The sequence below is a fragment of the Chelonoidis abingdonii genome, chromosome 6, assembly GCF_003597395.2.
Source record: "Chelonoidis abingdonii isolate Lonesome George chromosome 6, CheloAbing_2.0, whole genome shotgun sequence".
NCBI classification, from domain to species: Eukaryota; Metazoa; Chordata; order Testudines; family Testudinidae; genus Chelonoidis; species Chelonoidis abingdonii.
Window position 1 is genome coordinate 32443386 of NC_133774.1, and position 22351 is coordinate 32465736.

General features: G+C 39.9%; 1 protein-coding gene across 1 annotated transcript in view; it reads right to left on the minus strand.

The window, feature by feature from the left end:
• Nucleotides 1–15615: 15615 nt before the first annotated feature.
• Nucleotides 15616–22351, minus strand: part of HCN1 (hyperpolarization activated cyclic nucleotide gated potassium channel 1) — a 336513-nt gene continuing 329777 nt past the window's right edge. The window contains exons 7-8 of the mRNA XM_032805307.2: nt 21516–21680; nt 15616–19405 (exon numbers count right to left, since the gene is read on the minus strand). Coding sequence (XP_032661198.1) covers nt 18585–19405; nt 21516–21680 — 986 coding nt within the window. The 3' untranslated portion in view covers nt 15616–18584. The remainder of the gene's footprint in view (nt 19406–21515; nt 21681–22351) is intronic.

A 22351-nucleotide genomic window follows, 5' to 3' on the forward strand; every position in this document is an offset into this window, starting at 1 on the left:
TGCTTTTGGGACTAGAGCTCAGCTGACCATATATTTAGAAGAGCACTGTGGCAGTTGGACTAAAGTAATTATAGCTACTGTATCAGGCTATATTGTTCATAACTGTTTACCCCAGGATACACTAAATAAAGGGAAATGAAAGGGTCTGTGCTCTTGGAATCGTATGTTTTGCCTTTACTAATGTCTCGTTAATAGTTGTTCTATTTTCAACTTACAGCTAATTTCACAGTTGAATTGATAATGGAAATTTTGAGCAGTGGTCTGGTTTTTAAAAGCTGTTTGGTGAATAGACAAAGCACTGGCTTTTTCTAACAGGACTGGATATAGAGCCTACTGCAGCCAATAGAAATTTCCTTTAGACTTAAGTGGGCTTTGAATTAGGCCCACAGTGAACTCAGAGTTTGTCTATACAAACTGTTAGCAAGCTGGGATGTAAGTCTACTTAGTAGTAGCCAGCCATGCACTGTGTGAACTCTGCTGTTGTACACTAAGAGATCCTTAGCGTGCTCTGAGCAGGCTTCACATGGACAGTTGCTGTGAAGCAGGCTATTGAGAGGTAGATTTACACCCCAGCTTGCCACACACTAACTGTTTGTACAGACAGAGGGCCATTTTCAGACTAGAACCAGATCCAAAGATTACTGAAGTCAATGGAGACTGTGGGCGTTGGCTGAGGTCGCTGGGTAAATGAATGGAAGTAAACATGCTTACCCTGTGTGTGAATTTGGTCTCAGGTCTGAAGTCCTATAAAAATGTTTGAAAACAGGGTTGGGCCTGAGCCCCAGATTTCACACCATGAATTAGATACAAATCCAAACATCCCCAGGGTTTTGTGGGGTTTTTTGTTGCACTCAGGGGAAGGGAGAGTTAGAACAAGGTTTGATTCCAGGCCCCTGGCACTTAAAATGTGATTTAGCTAAAACTAATCTTGTCAGTTAAAATTAAAGTTCAACTTCCTCAAATCATCAATATCTACTGTGGGACATTAGTTCATGAAAATGAAATGTTTGCGATCACTGTTGACAGAGATCGTCTACGCAAAGCATTACTTGACCCCCCGCTAGAAAAAGAAGAGTTAGCTGGCTTTGTGTTTTAGTTACACAAGACAGACACCACCCTTCCTCTTTCTGATTTGTTGTGCCTGATGGGTCTCTCACTGGGGATTTGGATGTTAAGGTTGAGAACTATCTATCCTCTAGCTTCCTCCCAAAACTTGGCTCCCATAGCCATATCCAGATGACCATTTTTATCTCATTATTAGTAAGATTCATTCTCCACTTTCATATTTTATTTATGGTTCTAACCCTGCTGGAGAGCCTTGGGTTCATCCTGCTTTCCAGAGCCCTTGCAGGAGTCCCTCTGCTGTCTCTCCCAGAAGCCCCCCTATCTCCCTCACACTGCTCCTTACCCCTCTCTGGTGGTGAGCCTTGGGTCCATTTTGTTTTCCAGCCCCCAGCACTGAGAGGAGTCCCCACAGTTTCCACAGGTAAGGGCCTGGCATGAGCAGGACCCAGGTGCCAGACATGCTACCAACTGTGCATCAGGATCCTAACAAGGGCAGTCAGGGCTAAGGGTCAGAGCAGGGGCAAAGCTGAGGCTGGGAGTGGCCGAGTTCATAGGTCCAATCCAGAGTCAATACCAAATGTCAGAGTCCAAGTCAAGTTTCAGGGTCCAAATCAGGAAGTGATGACCAAATCAAGCCAAGTTCAAAGCTAAGAATTCAGGAGGAAGGCTCAGGAACAGTCATGATACCTAAAGAGGAGGCACACTATTGCCTGGGCACTTCCTGGAATGCCCCTTGGATTTACAAAGGGCAGAGAGCCAATCAGGAGCCATGAGGCTACATGCTGTCTGTCAGACTCTCAAGGCAGAACTTCCTATGGGCTGTGTCCACAGTAGGTCATGGGAAGTGGAGCACAAATCATGACAGCTGCTACTAGGTGGCAGCCTCAAGCTGCCAGTTACCTGGTAACTCTACAGATCTTGGTTCTAGATGTCTGGGCTCTTATATTATGATGTAAACAGGCACAGGATTGCAAGCCAGGCATAAACACAAAAACCAAACCCCAGAACATTACATTTTTTGACTAGCAAAGCAGTACAAAACAAGCAGCCTGGCAAGTTAAAAACTGGCCACATGGCAATCCGACCATAAGCATCTTGATTAAGTCTGTTGTGTACACCAAATGGTTAATCTCATCCCCAACAGTTCACATTGTTAACTACTGTCTCCTGTCAACTGATCTTAACCACTATGTCCTCCCATTAAATCAACATAGCTTGTTTCTCCCTTATAATCAAGAATATTGGAATCTTGAACACCAATGATAAATGTAAAATCCATTACTACTGCAGTGGAAAATGAACTTCTACTTTGCGGTTCACCTGCCAGTCACCGAGTTATAAACCATTATACGCCTTATTGCACTCCCTGATTGCACTACACTGACTGCAGGATCCCATTTTAGATTTACACACTTTATGGAGGTAACTTAATTTGTCTAAACCACATTTAGATCCACTTACACTTCTTTATTCTATGGAGCAGAATTTCAAATGTTCTCTACTAACAACTGGGACCAGATTTTCAAAGGGACTAAGCTTCCATTTAGGTACCTAAATAAGGGCCAGATTTTCCGGTGTTCAGCTCCCTTTGATGCTTAGGGTCAGATTTTTGAAAGAGCTCAGAATGGTTTAGAGTTCTGCTGAACTCTCTAGAAAATATGGTATTATCAGTATATAACAGAAAATACTCCCAGAATTATCAGTTAATATGACAATTATGTTTATATTTTACTTGATATTAAATATTAAGATACATTGATAATTATGTATTTTAATATTGTATGTATTTTAAAACTCATGAATCCTATTGATACATGAGCCCGATATTTTACAAATTACAGCAGTTACATTTGTAGGAACCTCAAAATCACTACACATTTCTGAAAACCTTGGTTTATATTTTATATATTATAAAAATGTTCTGGTTTCCTATAATTTAAAATATCACATCAATGTTAAAAATATGTTTCGTATATTTGGGGTATGTTTCTCTGAATGTCAGCCCAATATATATTCTTCTGATTGGTGGTGAATGGACTATGTGATGCTACAAGTCGTTGCTTTGTCTGATGGCTTGAACAGCTGAGAGGGGTGTTTTTAACTGGTTCTTCTTCTGGGGGCTTGTCTACACACAGAAGTTGCACAGGTTTAACGTAAATTGGTGTAACATAAATTGGTTTAAGAACCTATTTAAGTTAAATTGGTGCAAACCACTGTGTTGGCACTCATAGATTTAAAACTGGTTGTAGTTTAACTTGAATCCATAAATCAAGTTATACCACTATCAGACAAGTTTAAACCAGCGTCAGAGTCCTCATGTGAAGCTGTGCCTGTTTAAATAAACTGGTATAAAATCACATGTTTAGTTAAACTGGTACAACTTTGTGTGCAGCCCAGTCCACAGAGAAAGCAAGGTAGAAAGAGGAAGAAAAGAACAAGCCCTCAGCTTTCTGCATGTGACAAGTGCTGTGGCGATGACCATCTTTCTTATTGGTCTGTGTAAAATAGGTGGGGAAAGGTTCTTAGACTGACAATTATATTAATTATACCATTCTATCCTACCCACCATATGCTATAGAATCCCAGCTTGGATTTATTCCATAGAACACAAATCGTTGACATGTGTAGATTTAATTTTAACACCCTGTTAGCACCTGCCCTGCAGAATTTGGTCACATACTTCTAAGTTGTTGAGTTTTTTAAATCCATGCTTGGGCAGTAGTTCTGTTTCTTTTTGTGGTTAGCATTCAGAATAAGACAATACTTGGTGCTATGTAACCCTGGGGGTGACTCAGGTGTTATAGTTCAGCCTGGACAACATATTTTTGCTAAAAATATTATTATCGCCAAGCAAAAATGAGGCACCAGTCATCTATGATCTAGTTATTATTTAAATTAATGCAAGTGGCTTGATTTTTAGGAGTCTGTTGGAGCTGCAGTTGCTCAGTGCCTGTGAAAGTCAGGCCATTAGTGTATAACACCATCTGTGAGCAATCTTTGGGCCTGATCCTGTGAGGTGCTGGAGGCATGCCGCACCTTGCAGGATCAAGCTGTATGTTAATAAGACTGCGATATTCATACAGCAGCTCGTTTCCTACAAGTCACCTTCAAGCACAGCAAGGACATTCTTGTGTGTTCACCTCCAGCAGGCAAGTGAAAGGAATTGGAAAAACCACACAAGTGCCTGAATTCTGTACAGACCTTTACTAGCGTGCAATGACAATGATTCCTTGGTGGCTGCTCAGTCCTTCTGTGGAGATTACAACCATTTTTTTGTTTTTCTGAAGGGATAGCTCAATAATACCAGCTCTCTGTTCTCTCCACACCTTGGCAGCAGGCCAGGTTGAGAGCAGCTGTCCCTGCTGTCCCTTTCAGCTCCACTAAGCTGGAGAAACATATATTCAGTGAGCCTCTGTGTCCAGTGTGGAGAATTTAAAGAGACAGGCACATAACACTGATTAAGCTGCCCAATGCTTGCAACCAAAAAGTGTGATTCTGACCTTGAAAGGGACTGTAAAAATGGTATTGTGGAGTTTCAAGTTTATTATCTCCCTGTGACTTCCTTACTGCACCTGCACAGTGTACAAATCCACTGGTGGGATTTTCCCCCCAACTGCAAGCCCTGGATTCTCACCCTGAGATCTGAAAGTCAAGGAAGGTTGGGTTGCACATCACTAACAATAAAGATTCTGCAATAGGAAAGTTCACAATTCTGCCCATTATGCCCGAGTTATTAAAGGATCTCTGGCCACAACAACTTAAAAGAATAGTATCAGGGGAGTGGCCGAAGACTCTCCAGTCCTTTCCTTGACAGAAGGCAAAGTGTGAAGGTCGTCTTGTCCCAGAAGAATCTTCAGTTTGGGCCAGATTTCCAATTTATGCTCACATTTTGCATCAATACTCATAGATTGAAGTGCTGCTGCTCACTATGAGTAAAGAATGTGTGTGTGGCGGGGGAGGGTGGAGAATGTAGCCTTTGAACTAGTCCTTCTTAGAGTTACCCTGAAGGATAGAAGATTGGGAAGGAGAACAACAAAGATCATGGAAGGAATGGTGGGAGGCAGAGGATATCAGTCATAAGAAAGGCAAGAGCAAGGAGGCCTTTGAAGAAACAAGGCTGTCGAGCACCAACATCTTCACCTCTTGCATCCAGGAAGGGACATAGCTCACTCACTTCTGAAAGAGACCAGGGGATGAGGAGACTAGCAAGAGACATTTTCTCCCTCCTCCTCTCCAAGCAGGGCTGGCTCCAGGTTTTCCGCCACCCCAATGGCAGAAAAAAAAAAAAGCCACGACAGCTCGATTGCACCGCTCCTCTCTTCGGTGGCAATTTGGCAGCAGGTCCTTCACTCCAAGAGGGACTGAGGGACCCACCATCGAATTGCTGCCAAACACTCAGACATGCCGCCCCAATAGAGACTGGAGTGCCATCCCATGGTATTGGCTGCCCCAAGAACCTGCTTCTTTACCTGTTGCCCGGAGCCAGTCCTGTCTCCAAGGACCATGAAAGGAAGGCCACTGTGTAATTATTTTCTTGCCTTCCACGGTGCTTTTAGAAAAATGCTGATACTGACAGTGGCAGCTGACCAAGGTGAGAAGGTCTATCCTAGCAGCTGGAGAGGTCAGCAGACCTAATGATCAGAGTCTGGGGAGGAATAGCTCTGTAGTTAGAGCATTGGCCTCCTAAACTCAGGGTTATAAGTTCAGTTCTTGAGGGGGCCCCTAAGTGGTCTAGGGCAAAATCAGTATTTGGTCCTGCTAGTGAAGGCAGAGGGCTGGACTAGATTTTCAGGGCCCCTTCCAGTTCTATGAGATGGGTATATTTCTATATATTTAAAAAAAAGTCACAGCCAGGGGTCAGAACAGGAGGTCAGAAACTGGATATCTGAGCCAGGGGGGGTCAAGTCAGGAGCCAGAGCGAGGAGTCAAAACCAGAGGTCAGGAACTTGAGCAAGCAGTGGCTCAAGGTAGGGACAGGAGAGAGGCAAGGCAAGAGCAGCAGGAACTAGGTAATGCAAGAGCCAGCACAGTGCTAGGTATAAGCATTGAGAAGCCAGCAAGCTGTTGCTGGCTTCGGCAGCCAATCAGATTGTGTGGTTAATTGGGCAGGTTCCGCAGGCCAGTTGTGCTGATGAGGCTGCCTGGAAATTAGCTCTGCAGCAGGCCCTCATTCCTGACAGGCAGACTGGCCAGTGGTCTATTTAAGAAGAGAGTGAATAGATGGTCATGTCAGGTACCCACTTCTCACTATTGTAGGTTGAAAAAAGGGGGTGGAGGGAGTCATAAAAGGAAAAAAAGAAGATGTTGCAGCATCCCATCACTTTCTAAGATGTAGTGAAAGGCAGGAAATATTTTTATCATTCTCCCCTCCTCCAGCTGAGCACTGACACTGCCAAAACATCTCCTTCCAATGGAATGTGAACCTCAGAAGTTTTCATTTCTGTTTCTTAGTTTTGAATGCACACTGTCTGAATGGGTTTCAGATTTACCCAATTTGGGGCAGCTCAGGAATTAGCCTGGGCTTTTGTGCATTCCTAATTCAGGGCTTGATCCAGTGCCTACTCATGTCAATAGGAGCCTTTCCAGTGATTTCACTGGGCTTTGGATCAGGCCGTTATGACCAAATAACACTGCTTTTGAAGGCACAGTCCATCTTGGATGAAACTAGCAATCCCAGTTTCCTAGAACACAGTGATCAGAAAAGATGAACTGTTATAATTTAAAAAAAAATGCCTGTTTGTATGATATTTCGAGGAAATATTTGAAACTGACAACCCTCATTTATAGATGTGCTCCATTTAATAAGTATATTTTCTTTTTTAACTCTGCAATGTTGTTTCTACTAACAAAACCCTACTGTAGCTAGTGATTTCAAGAAAAAATTATTTTCAATTCCCCTCATACAAGTACTATAGTGCAATCTCTTTATCATGAAAATGCAACTTACGAATGTAGATTTTTTTTGTTACATAACTGCACTCAAAAACAAAACAATGTAAAACTTTAGAGCTTTCAAGTCCATTCAGTCTTACTTCTTGTTCAGCCAATTGCTAAGACAAACAAGTTTGTTTACATTTATGGGAGATAATGCTACCCACTTCCTATTTACTATGTTACCAGAAAGTGAGAACAGCCGTTTGCATGGCACTTTTGTAGCTGGCATTGCAAGGTATTTACATGCCAGATATACTAAACATTCGCATGCCCCTTCATGCTTTGGCCACCATTCCAGAGGACATGCTTCCATGCTGATGACACTAGTTTAAAAAAAAAAAATTGTGCCTCAACTCTCTGGGGGAGAATTATATGTCTCCGGCTCTATTTTACCTGCATTCTGTCATATATAGATGTACTCCAAGGGGTATAGCCCTGGAAATTAAGTTAATAGAATTTAAAGAAACAAATATACTCAAAACACTGTTTAAGAATGTCTCAGTAGCTATTTATTTGTTTGTAGAAAAAAACGCTTTTCCGCTCCACTTTCTCGAAACCGTTACACAGCATCTCATATATTGGAAATTATAAAATCAAGATGCAGAAGGGAGGGAAGATGGTCTGTGATGCTGTTGCTAGCGGTCACATCTGAGTTTTATTCTGCTGATGATTCCTGTGTCTCCATGTGCTTGGTAGGTCGCTTCACAGCATGATGGAGGCATGGAATTGATAATGCAGGGCAGTGGTATAAAATTTCTATGAGCAACCAAGACCTCATTAACACCTAAGCTTTTTCCTGAGCCTTACTTAGATGTTGTTCTATTATATGAATATGTTTCTGAATATATTATTTGTATATTTCCTGCAGAACATCACAGGAAAATGTTAGCAAAGCAAGCTATTGCTTGCACTGTCACTAACAAATATTAATAAGAAAGCCAGAGTCCTTGAAGCGCTAAAGGTAATTTGGGAATAAAATCCCATCTTCTAATTGCCCTGTCTTCTCTAGAATGGTCTTCTCTTTCTAACCGTATCCTAAAAATAATGTATGTAGGTTCTTAAACCATGCTTATGTATTTATTACTCCCCTACCCTTCACTCATTTGCACAACCATTTTTCAAAGAGAAGTAATCTGATAGTCAGTGATTATTGCTTTCAAATAAATACTTTATGTAAACCTTATGGATTTAGCAAATCAATCTCAGAGCTGCAGCAGTTGAACTGGAATGGAGAGGGGCAATGCAATGGAATGACTTTTTGACTACATTTTCCTCAGCTGAGTTTTACATGTGACAAACTGGTTCTTTATGGCCTATGATCCCATAACTCACTCTGCCATCAGGAAAGAGGATTGTTATGCTCCAAGAATAGCCCTCCTTGCCCCTCACTATCTGGATTATACTGATGCCCTGACAGTAGTATTTGATTGTTCTAAAAACCTTGAAGACAAGAAGTATGGAGGGAGAGAGGGAAGTGGAGTAACAGAGACGGGGCAGAGTCAGATTGTGTGTGTGGTAAACAGGGGATAGAAATATAACAAATATTCAGAACAAAAGATCTGGTAGTAATGGGGCTTTACCCAGCCATCTATTGGAAAGCTATAGATTGTAGCTTCAGCAAAAACTCAGAAGAAGAAATCAGATGGATGGTTTTTCTGGGGACCAAGAATGCACAACAACTTCAGTTCATAGCTTACTCAAGTAAGATTTGCAAATGGGTATCTCCTAGGGGAATTGCGTTAAATGGCTGAGATAAGCTAGTCACATTTATGGTAGTGAAGGCCCTGGGATTATTCATATATATCACATTAACTCCTCCTTTTGGGCATTAACAATGATTATCATTGTCTTACCACATCAAGACCGATTTTCGGCTGTATTTTGGCAGCCACACCTCTGGATGACACTACTTGTCAGAGGTATTTCGGCGGCGGTGCCTATTGATGTTGCCACTTGTCGGCAGAATTTTGGCAGCTGCTTGTCTGGCACCATGGTCCTCCAAGGCTTGCCAGATGAAAAAGGTTGGGGACCACTGGCTTAGGGGATACAACCAATTAGATGTTGGCATTAAAATGTGTACAGGACATATGTGAGGCCCTTAGTCAGTGTGAATGGCTACTTTTACTATCTATTCAATTTCAGAAGTGGACAAATGGATCAGGCACCTGTGGACACTGTACCTGGGCCCAGGATGTGGGCCCACAGTTCACTTGGAGGTTCACAACTGGGCCTCAGTAGCAAGGCTATCTTGAATTGGTGTGAAAGGAAGGGCATGCTTTAGGACCAGCTGATGCCTGTCTTACATGCTTTAGGAGGCAGTGAGCAGCTGGGGGAGATGATTACCATTTTTTGCATGAAAATGCTTTGTGATTTTTTAAGGGGGGGGGTCTTTTCTCAGGTGTGCTTATACATTGGTTTAAAATGCTGCAGCAGAGTGTGGGAGAAAGTGATGAGCATCCCTGGGTTGACAAGGCCAGAAGGTGCTTGAACAGAGAGGATTGGTAATTATCCATCAGAAAATATATTGGGCCCCTGAGTTGTTGAGGGACAATGTGGAATACCTGTCTGACCAGGTAACAGGTGTATTTTTCACAAATTTCAGTGAGGGAACTGTTAACTATCTGGGAATCCAGCTAATACGGGCTGGGGAGGCAGCTAAGTTAATTGCTGGTGCCTCCTTGTGGCAGGTGTCTAGGTAAGATAATCATTTCATGGGGGTCCTGTTCCCAGATAAACTGGAGAGGAGATGAACTAGAGGAAGGGCATTCCCTAAGGAACCTAAGGAATGGGGATTTGGCTCCAAATGTCTGGTACAGCAGGGAGACAACCCTCTTTCCCTCATTGTGGGGGAAAGCAGTTGAGACCCAGCATCAGGCTGGGCCTAAGTCTGAAGGTGGGGGGGGACTGGAGCCCCTCCCTAAATAGGTGGAAACAATTAAAATAAAAATGGAGCTGCACTGCACACTTATTGCCAGGTATTTCCCAGATGAGTAATAAAGTTGCAGCCTAATTAAACCACATCTCTTGTACCTTGTGTTGCATGGCCAGCACATTAGGATTTGCTTGCTCACTCCTGGGCCAGTAGAGCCTATTAAGACCTCTCTGTTTGAATTATCACAGGACTGACACTGTAAATAAAACTGAGCAGAGGCAGACAGAGGCACAACAGTAGAATTCGTAGCAAAGGCAGATGTAGAGATTTTCTGGAAACTTCTTTAGGCCGATGTCAATTCATTAGGTAGGCCCTGCAAACCATCATTACATATTTTAGGTCAGTTTTAAATAATATAGGCAAATCATTAGCTACTAATGAAAGGGAATTTAATAACCAAGCCAATGCAATGGCTTTACATTAAAATAAAGCAATTGGGGGCAAGAGAAAAAGAATTAATTGATTAAGTAGATGATGCAGAAAACAGGACAGGAAAATTAATGTTAAGATGATGGGTGTTTGATTCTAACAGTAGATAGAAAAATCTATCTACATCAGACCTGCCTAGTGCATACATACAGAAGTTTCAAAGGACAAATTTCCTAGCCAAGTATTCTAAGCACAAACTTAGCATCCAGCCTTTCAAGTAAAAATTGCAGATAAAAACTTTTAGATTCTCAGATAAACTCCCCTCTCTCAAATCATTTAAGCACTTTATTTTTCAGTGACTGCAGAATAATGTAATGTGACTGCAGCAGGTTGAAAATGATGTACAAAACGAAAAATCCCATCTAGTGCCCCAAAAACATTATGCAGTTCTGTGCAAGGACTGATATGATGTTATAAACACAGATTCAGCTCAGAGATGCAGCTAGACAATCACATTGTTCCCAGAAAGCATTCTTTACAGTGGAGGTTCGTTCTGACAAGTGACTACACAGGGGTATTCTGAGGCTCCGTGTTTATTGGGGCTTAGTGACTCCCAGGCAAATTTGTTCAGGGTAAACATAAATTTTTTTCCCCCCAACTGCCAGACCTGAACACTCCCCTAGGAAAAGAAAATTTTGCTGTATTTTTTTCTTGCTCATGCTTCAGCCCAGAAATAGGGATTCTGCGGATCAAACTGGCTGGTGAAAGAGAAAAAATAGTAGAGACTATCTGCTCTGCCTCTTTCCCCAGGCTCTGACCCCTTTTCCACCTCCTCCTGCAGATTCTATCATGGCCCTTCCTCTTCCCCCAAGGTCCCACCCTTGCTCTGCCTCTTCCCCCCAGACTGAAAAAAAAACAGACCTCAGGGCTGTCAAATTGCACTCAGACACACAAGTTGAAACCTGGACTGTCTGGGTGAAAACCGGACAGGGGGCAATGCTACTTAATACAACCAAATATAAAGTTATATATGTAGGACCAAAGAACACAGGCCATGCTGACAGGATGGCGGACTCTATCTTGGGAAGCCACAGCTCTAAAAAGGACTTGGGGGTAATCTGCTGAACATGAGTTCATAGTGTGATGGTGTGGCCAAAAGGGATAATGTGATTCCTGGATGTATGAAAAGGGGAATCTTGAGTAGGTGATAGATGTTATATTTTCTGTGTGTTTGGCGCTGATGCAACTAATACTGGAATACTGTGTCTAGTTCTGATGTCCACAGTTCAATAATGTTGATAAATTGGAAAGGGTTCAGAGAACTTGTTTTACAGATAGATATTGAGATAGTGTGGTGGAAATTATTCCCTGACCATCACCTCCTCTGCCTAAGGCTGGGGCATACTTCAGCTATCACAGCAAATAACCTGTTTGCATTGTAAGATGCCAAGGACTTTGAGGAAAAATACTTCCTTGCTAACAAATCAATGGTTACTGGTTCAGTGGGTGTTGTGCTCCACCACAGAGTATCTCCCTGGCTTCTCACAGGACACCATAATTCAGATGACCTGCAAATAAAGAAGTAGGAGAGAAGTTGACTATAGCACCAGCTAGGGATCCTATGCTATAGCTGTTCGGGAAGCAACATCACAACCTTTGTGAAGGCCTTATGAGCAGTTCAATCCCATTATTTTGTGAGTAACATCACTCAGACTCAATTTGGTGCCTCTGTGGTGGCTGAATCTATTTTGTGTGTGGGGAAGATAAATGCTTGTGTTTCAGCCCAAGCTGCTTGATAAGGCTCTTGAGGTGTGGGCCACAATGTGAGCAATAATTCATGTCACTCTAAGCTGTTGAAAACCAAATGGAGGATGTTGAAGGACATTGTTTGAACTGAAAAATACATGTGTGGTGGATGATGAACAAGATCAAAATGAATATACTGGACACTGTTAATAGACATTTTTCATACACACTCACCCAGCTACATCAATAGCGCTCAGAAAACTGGAAATCAGTAAATGTGGTAACTGTACTTCATTAGATATAGAAAATTTTGCTGTATATCTAAATATAGAAATGATGGAACATTTAGCAGCATTCCCTCCCCCCCCTACCCCTGCAAGTGCAGACCTCACATCTGGAAGTGAGCTCCTCACCCACTCCATGGACATTAGCACCTGTGGTTGAATTAGCATTTCAGCATCCCCTCTCCCCATGAGAAACAACCAACCTTTTAAGATGGGTCCATGAACAGCCACAATCAAGAGCTGTGCTGTAAGGGAGTAGCAGTGGTGCTCTGGGGTGCACAGAGCCAATGCCAGGACACAGGGATTGCAGGCTTTGAGGATGGATCTGTGGCGCTTTCAGCTGGTGCCCCTCTTCCCTTTTTGCATACAGAAGGATTTAGAGGAAGCTTCTAGATGGTATCCTTTAGCATTTCCTCTTCTTTAACCCCCTCCAACAGACCATCTACACCAGGGATCGGCAACCTTTAGCATGCAGCCCATCAGGGAAATCCGCTGGTGGGCCAGGATAGTTTATTTACCTGCAGCGTCTGCAGGTTCAACTGACCGCAGCTCCCACTGGCTGAGAGTCACTGGTCCAGGCCAATGGGGGCTGCGGAAAGCGGCAGCCAGCACATCCCTCGGCCCACCCCACTTCTCGCAGCCCCCATTGGCCTGGAATGGCAAACCGTGGCCAGTGAGAGATGCGATCGACAGAACTTGTGAATGCTGTAGGTAAACAAACCAGCCTGGAGCACCAGCAGATTTCCCTGACAGGCTGCGTGCCCAAGTTTGCCGATCCCTGATCTAGACCATGGTGTATGTGTGAAGAAGAGGAAATTGAATGCAAAGTCTGTTGAAGTCAATAAATCTGTTATGTCTCTTTCTTCCTCCCTCAGTAAGGAAGGAATCCATATATTTTTATTCCTGGTTGTCCATGTACATAGCCAAATATTTTTCTTTTGTATGCCAAAAAAAAAAAAAGACAACTATCCAATTATCCTACTGCTATCTTGTTTCTCTCTGAAGTGCTACACACCCTTATTCTGGGAGTTTTAATGCTGCAATGATTTTATAAGGCACTACTCCTGTTTGTAAAGGTTATCTAATCATGGTCCAGAAACCTCACCACTTGACCCTACCATGCAGATTCAGAATATTAAATATGCAAAAGAGCACTTGGTACTGATCGTTTGTGAAAACCCACAGGCACCAATAGGTTTGTAACTGATCAAGGGCATATGATCTGCTCATGGACAATTTGTAAATCAAAACCCAATGGATAAATTGTGCACAACAAAGAGCTCAATCAGCTTTAGTTATAACATCTGCTGGGATTTATGAGACAATGCTTATGGCACAGATGCATAATTTATGACAGAAATGGTTTCTGTTTCTATACTGAAACTCTGTTATTTGTGTGACTATCTAAAAATTAAAGGAATATAACTGGGGGGGCGGTGCGCGGGGAGTAGTGGGAAAGCAATTACAGAGCTTGAGAGAAGGAAAAGTTGTTGAAATGACCACATATTCCCAGTGCACTTGAGATAGTAGTTTGTTTAAAAATCAAAACATCCAGACCTTGTTTTCTGGTTGAACATTGTCAGCAAATTATATTGAAACTGATTTTAAATGTTTAAAAAGAAAATGTGGGGAAAAATACTTCAGAAAGAGCAGGGACATTTTAGTCTAAATATAGACTATACCGGGCAACTTTACTCACCAAATTCAATATGCCTACCCATGTGAGTATCTGCTCAACAATGTAAACTAATGTGAATACACACCAATAACATAAGCATTAGCGTAGTCCTATCAGATGCACATCAGTGAATGAAGACCTCTACTGATTAAAATAAAATTTACTATGGTCCAGTTTTGCTTCCAAACCACCCTTAATCAGGTTGAAGGAGTATAAGGTGTAGCTCAGCAGTGGCAAAATCAGGGCCAAACTCCTAAGATTAGGGAAGCTTTTTCCATACATGAGCAGTTTAATGGAATTTCAATGCTTGTTTAAGTGTTTCTCCAGAAATTTGTAAAATTCTTCAGAATCCACGTTAAATGAAAAAAGAAGACTCGAGGCAGCGGACCCATGGTATGCCCTGTTTTACATCTCTGTACATGTTCTGAGCAAGGTATATATCCAGACAGAATTTGGCCGAATGTTAAAAAAATTCAGGTGAAATCCTGACTCCACTGAAATCAATGGAGTTTTGCAATGACTTAAGTCAGCATTTGACCTTAGAAATATGAGATACAAAATCACTTAAATATTAATGAAGAATGTATCTATGCAGGGATATATAGAATCATGATGCACATTAAGGCATAATTTACAAATACAACAATTCATTCTTCTTAAAGTATTATTACAAAAAATTGAGGTTTATTGGGGTGGTATTATTCAATATTATTTAGTATCTTGCTCCTATTCAAATTATTGGAAAAACTCCCAATGACTTGACTGATGCAGAATCAAGCCTTTCATTTCTAACCACTTCAGAAAGTTTTAATTAAAAATATGCTCACTTGAAATAGATATCAGACTGCATACAAGTTTGGATATATATCACATGGGATTAGCAAAATATCGTGAAATAATATGATAAAGTTCAAAAATATGACAGAATACAATTTGTCAAAGCAAACATCTCTTTTTTTGAGTCAAAACTGTATTAAAAATAAACTTCTGTTTCAAATATTTGTATTTGAAAAAGTGGGACATTTTAATGGCAATAGCTTATTAGTTTAAGAGCTTTTAGCAAAAATGAGAATATTTTGGAATACAATTTTCCTTTATCCTGTCCAGGAGATACTGCGTGCTGGGAAATGTTCTCATAATATTCTAAGCTCTCTTTCTTTCTAAAGTTATTGTGTGCCCATAATTACACATTGTTTGCAGTGTAGTTGTGGCTGTGTTGGTCCTAGGATATGAAACAAGGTGGGTGAGGTAATATCTTTTATTAGACCAACTTCTATCAGTGAAAGAGACAAGCTTTTGAGCTTTAACAGCCCAGGCCTGAAGAAGAGCTCTGTGTAAGCTATAAAGCTTGTTTCTTTCATGAGCAGAAGTTGGTCAAATAAAATATATTACCTCACCCATCTTTTCTCAATAATGACTCATGTTTTTTTAATACCAGCAGCATATTAATTCAGAAGTTAGGGTTATGAAAAGGAAAAAAGCAGACAGTCCGTACTTCATGGTAAAATAAGACATGCTTGGTTGTAAACACATCAGATCAAATCAAATATTCATTTTTTACATATTTTGTTCAATTTATTAATAATCTGTTATATATATTTATGGCTTTGAGCAAAGACAAAAGAAAAAAAACTAACTCGTCCCTGATCATACAGTCATTGTAAGAATCAGTTAAACTCTTGTCTTCCCAGCAGCAGTAAGATCCAACCTTTTCATTAATACATTTCATCCTGTACAGATGTGAGATTCCATACATATGGGCTTATTTATGTACAGAGAAAATTGGTCAATTCTGGAACTAGCAATGAACATTTATATTACAGGAATGTGAGTCATTTGTTTCTTAACCTAAGTATATATACATTCATACATATATATATATATAATGTATATAATTGAATACCCTGTACCATTTTTATTGAATTAACATACAAATCCTAGATTTTGTCCACTCTATTACAAAGTCATTAAAAAGATTTTTTATAGTTTCACCGAAAGACCATGTGAGTTAATGTTTCTTCATAGCACTTAAAATAAAATAATATATATATAAAAATATTTTCACTACTAACTCCATTATACCTATTAAATGTAAACCTTAAATAGCGTCAAGGATCAGAATATGATCTTAATAAATTGGATCTAATTCATTATAAGTATTCAAATAAAATAAGGGACACTGTACTGATAAATAAATGGTCTTGCAGTGTGTCCACAATGCTTCAAACATTTTTAACAATTGCTTCCTTGTACACTATTCCTGACCACTCCAATGAATAATGTCAGCAGCATGTTAATGGGATAATTACATTGATTTGTACTGGTGAGTGGGAGTTGGCAAAAATTGTAAAAAGTTTTATTTTTTTAAAATTTGATGGACCCATGTAAGTAAAAAGGCATAACAGGCAGCATGGGTTCAACCTCTGTTAGCCTTAGACCATTTACTTGGCTCTCACGTATATGGGATGTACTGCAATACGTAGTTTGTGATGTTAGGCCTGGTCTACACTGGGGGTGGGGGGTCGACGTAAGATTCGCAACTTCAGCTACAGGAATAGCGTAGCTGAAGTCAACGTTTCTTATTTCGACTTACCCCCCGTCCTCACGGTACGGGATCGATGGCCGCGGCTCCCCCATTGACTCCACTTCCACTGCTTACTCTGATGGAGTCGACGGGAGTGCATTCAGGGATCAATATATCGTGTCTAGATGAGACGCGATATATCAATCCCCGATAGATCGATCGCTACCCACCCATCCGGCAGGTAGTCTGGATGTTATTTAATTCTATCACTGATCATTAAGGCTTGCATTAATGGCAAAAATGCTTCCTCTGAATTCATTCCTTTCACATGGTTAGCTTGCTTTTTCTTAAGGAATGTGATATATGCTTTGTATTATAGGTCATAATGCTGTTTTATCAATAATAGTTAAATTATGACATATTCAGTTTCAATTTCTATTTTACTGTGACACATCAGGCACAAATGATTATTAAAGAACTACTTTTGCGGAGATGCTGTCTAATCACAAGATAATGTGAAGATCTGAGCAAACGAAAGAAAACATTCACAAAACAGTATGCTTTAACCCTGCTTTCTGTCACCTTTTTCCTTCTATTTTTAAAGACTTTAAAAAAATAAACCTCGTATCTATGGGCTATGTTTGACACTACATGCCATAGGATATACTATCCATTTAATTACAATATACACAGACCAAATCGTGCAATCCCAGACAGACTTGATGCTATATTCTATTTATTTCTTTTAAATTAACACCACAGTCAACTACAAAACTACAGTGAAGACACAGAAAGCACCTGAAAATCTAAATTAAGCTGTGGTTTACGAAAAATCCCTTAAATGAAAAACCTCACTTCTAGCCTTAAAACAGAGATTCAAAGTCAGCATTATAGGAAATTTTAAGGTAGACACAATTAATGAATGTTTATCATTTTCTAAAGTCAAAGAGATACTGTAAGCCTTTTCCTACCATGACTGACTGAACTTATATTGGTTTTTATTTTTACTTATTTATTTTTAAAAAGCATGCATGAAATATTTTCAGATGCTGTTTAGGGCGAGGAGGAAAAGTGATGGCATTGGTGAAGTACAAGCAGTTTGCAGGATCAAGCGTACAATTTTGCATAAAAATAGTGCATGTAAAAGTAACATTGCTATTGTAGGTTGTCATTGCATTACAATTTAACAGTTGTGTTGCTCTTAGATTTAATACATTTTAAAATGGTAAGTTAGGAAGTGAAGAGCTGAAACTAAATTCCTAAACAAAGACCTTGCAATGATACACCACACAGCAGCTATTTTTGTTTGGGTCTAAAAAGTTTTTTACAATGACAATATTTATAGTTTTCATAAAAGTCTTTTGCAATATGAAGATAGAAGTCCACCTAGTTTTCTGAAATAACAGAATGATTTACATGTTTTGAGATTACAATTATCTAGAGCAATGATAATGCTAGTTCTTCCACTGCAGACAGCTGGAGTATATTTCTTCTTCAATCTAATTCTCAATGGAAAGCACTAAAATGAAATTTGGACCAATAAAATGGGAGATTATGATTGATTTTTCATGATAAATGATTTACAGTTTTTATACAGAAATGCAATTAATGAAAGTTAAAAGTTATTATTCAATAGGTGCTATTTCCTAGCTAGCTTGACGGATTTTTTTTTAAGTTTATTTCCTGGAATACATAATACTGTCATTTAACATATAAAGTGTATATCACTGAGTTGTTTTTGTCTCTCCTCCCCCACCCACCCCGAAATAGGACATCGCTTCAGAAGTAGAGAAATATGCTAGATTAATTTTAAAGTCAACACACATTAAAAATAAATAATTTAGCCTCCTTTAATGAAAAAAAGACAAATTCTAACCAAGTCTTTTAAATTCCTTTTTGGATCTATACTTTTTATTCGTTATGAAGGGCAGAGCTCTCTAAAATATTTTGTTTCATAGTAGGCTGCCAGGGTCTATCAGGGAACAGGCTAAAATAGTTTCTGGGATGTTCTCAGTTTATTAAAATGTCTCTGCTTTTCACAGTTAAAAAGGATCATAAGTTTGAAGCAAATCGCAGTTTGTCTCCTTCTTGGTCTGTGTTTAAGACTGTGGAAGAATCCCTTTGTAGAACAGCTGTTGATAGCGGAGCCCCTCGGTTAGGAGGAATTGCTCCTGAAGACATCTGACGGAAGAGAGCAACTCTCTGAGGGACAGTGCCTCTGTTCCCAACCTGCATACCTGGACCTTGGACACCAGAGACAGGTTGTGGAATTGAGGCTAGAGACTCTCCCACTGTTGGATGAGGTCTAGAAATCAAAGTGGAAATCTCATGGGGCAAAGAAGGCTGTGAGGCAGAGAGAGGCCTCACTTCTCTTGTCAGGTTAGTGTTGTGAAGGGCTTGTGTACTCTTGTGAACTTCATTTTTCTGTGATGAACTAGGTGTCTGCTGCTGCTGCTGCTGTTGCTGCAACAATGACAACTGTGAAGCAGTTGGGGATGCATACTGAAAAGTTCGACCTGCCAGAGGGCTCTGTACCGGCGGACTACAGACTGCAGTAGTATAAGAGCAAGGAGAGAGAATGACAGCTTGCTGGGGCGTCTGTGCGCTCGGTGTTGGAGAATGTAAGTTTCCATGAGATAGGCTGGTAGCAGTATACACAGGAGGAGACTGTGTCCTGATTCGCGATGAAGATGCAGTGGTTGAAGAGCTAGAATTCAGTGCTGGCATTTGCTGTAGACTAACTGGGGCAATAGCCTGCACCATCTCTCTGTCATGTTTTACTATCTGCTTCAAGATCTCATTCTCCTGATTGTTGAAAACTCCAGTATTGAGATCTTTCTGGAACTTCTGCAGGAGAAGTGAATTCTTCTTTCCTTTAGAAAGAAAGGGGCACAAAAGCAGATGGGTTAGCAGGTCTCGTGCCCAGTAACAGATTCTCACACTCACAGTGTGAGTGCATGCAAGGTGTCTTAAGACCATGATAAAACACCAAGTCCATTATCAGTCATGCAGTACAGCTCAAGTCCTGGGTGTCAGACAGCCTACATAGTAGTGCTGTAATGATCTTCCTAGGGGGTGAGGGATGAAAGAATTTTTCTTTCCAAGCTCTCATACTGCACACACAACCCAGATCAACTGTCTCTGCTACACACCCCACATGCTCTGTAGCTGAACTGCCTGTCTTAACAATCCCGTACATTGAGAGATACGTGAACGTTCTGTAGCAGCATGGTACCCCTTTACTTATAATGCACCATTATTATTAAAATTATTCTGAACATGTAACCATGAAAATTTACCAAACAACAGGGGGTGGGAAAAGCAACTAGACTAACTGTAAAAAATTCATCTCTCTCTTTATTAAGCTGTCCTAATTTCCTGACTATAAACTGTTACATAAGTTATAAATATATCTGCCATTTAGCACATTTCCTGAAACTAACAGACATTTGTAACTAGTGACTACCAGACTGAGAGAAGTAATCTCTCTAAATATCTGTGATCTAATATAAACTCACTGCTTATGTGGTACCTGGTTGTGTAATAATGACCACTGTAAATTGAATACCTGGGATCTCTTATGGTTGGACTAATAACTGTCAGTGTTCTGCCCATCTGTGAAGGTGCAGGCAGGGAATATTTCTCTCTCTATCAATTGAATCAGACATACAGGAATAACAAGTCCAACTAAATTGATCTTATTTTTTATACAAGAATTTGTACTATTTTTGTCATCTGTACGTTTCCTATTAACAGAAACTCTATTAAATACTACCATTAATAATATTTATTATTTGTTAAGCATTGACCACATGCTTAGTTCTGTGCAAGATGCAAAGAAAGATACGATCCCAGAACAAAAGAACTTGCAGGATCTTGATTTGCTAACTCAGTGCACCACATTCTCAAAAGCTGGCCTCTCTTTTTATGTCTCAAAAAGGTTTGCACAAATATTTTTAAATGTATTTGCTGAATAAATGTTAGCAAACGTCTGTTATAAACATTGAATGAATTGTTTGCCTGTTTTTCATAGTAAATATTTTAAGCAGTGTACACCTTCTTCTATGCTGCTTCTTGTGCCCCTTTGACTAACATACTTCAAGCTCCCTACAATCTCCACTTGAAGAAACTGTTAAAACTAAATCACTTCGGTGAAGTGTTTAAACTCTACTGGCAACACTGTACTGAGTGAAAATTCTGTGTCTCTATTCCATTAGAGTCTGATCCTGGAAGGTACTTGTGGGAGTTCGAAGTGTCCAGCATCTTGCAGGAGTCACAGATTTTAAAGTGAGAAGGAACTACTGTGATGATCTAGTTTGATCTCCATCATAACAAGGCCAAATAACTTCTGCATTAAGCCCACAACCACTAGTTGAACTTGAGCATAACTTTGAGAAACAAACCCAATCTTTATTTAAAGATTTCAAGTGGCGGAGACTCTACCTCATCACTTTGTCTTTCACCTGGACATCTTAGACCTGATTTTCTGAACATCAGCAGATTCCAGCGATTTCAATTCAAGTTGCCGATGCTCAGCACCTTTGGAAATCAAATCCATAGCAACTACCTTGTAAGGTAAATGGGGGCTTCAAGCAAGGCACAGAGTAGCTTCAAATCCCATTGGCTTTTATGGATGTTGAAAGCACTCAGCTCCTCCCAGCATTGGTTTCTTTGACTATAAACTATATAGGGCAGGGAAATATTATCTGTTTTTCACTAACCTATAGCCATGAACAATGTGGTGCATATTAACAGCACTATGTATGATTAATAAATAACAATCTTGATACTTAAGGTATAGAAAATAAACCCCAGAACTTCTCGTCTTACCACATTTCTTATTCATAAGTCAACAGAATATTTCTGCAGTGGAAAAGTAAGGTAATTTTAAAAAGAAAGGGCTTAATTTTGGAATATTAGATTTCCACTCAGAAAAAAAGTTAATGTTTTAAGAATAAAGTCAAATAGCAAAGAAAATAATACCTATTCTATCTAGTCTGTCAATGGCCACCGTTTCAAAGGCCCTTCTCATCATGGGGTATTCCTCCAGAACCTCGTTGAAATTATCCACAGAGAGGGAATAGAGACGACAGTATGTATCGGCTCTGACGCTGGCAGTGCGACGGCCCTTAGTCAAAAGGCAAATCTCTGGGGAAAGGGGAAAAAAACACAAAAACACACACACACACACACAGAGGAAATGAAAAGGTCAGTGAACCATGTGAAACTTCACAACTAGAAAGTGATTTAGTGCTAACAAATAATAATTCAGTACACAACACCATTGTCGCTGCTGCTGCTCATTAAGGTTCCAGGGGTAATTCTGAAGGAGTCTGGGTCTCTTCAATAAACTGAAGGAAATCAACTTGGTTTAAAGGCAATGATTTGTGCTTATTTTTTCTAAATATATACACATAACAATTAGTTAAACTTTTAAATGATTTTTCTTAAGATGCCTGAAATAATCTATCCAGTTTCAAACTTATCTTGCTGATCTGACTCATACAAGTAGTTCTGTTGATTTTAGTAGGAATATTCAGGTGAGTGGAGAGACTGGGTCAATATTCCAACAAGTTTGGTAACACAATTTAATACTTATAATGAAAATAATATTAATATAATAATAAATTATAATATAATAAATAATATTAATAACAGTTATAAGAGAAACCACTTTCTAATATTAGCATGGGGAAACATTTGGGATATTAATTAACATTTTATTACTTTCCCTCTTAAAGCTATATAGTAAATCTAAAGCATCTCTGATAGTAGATTCATACTGGATAACAAGAGCCTCAGTCCTGCAACTGGCTTCA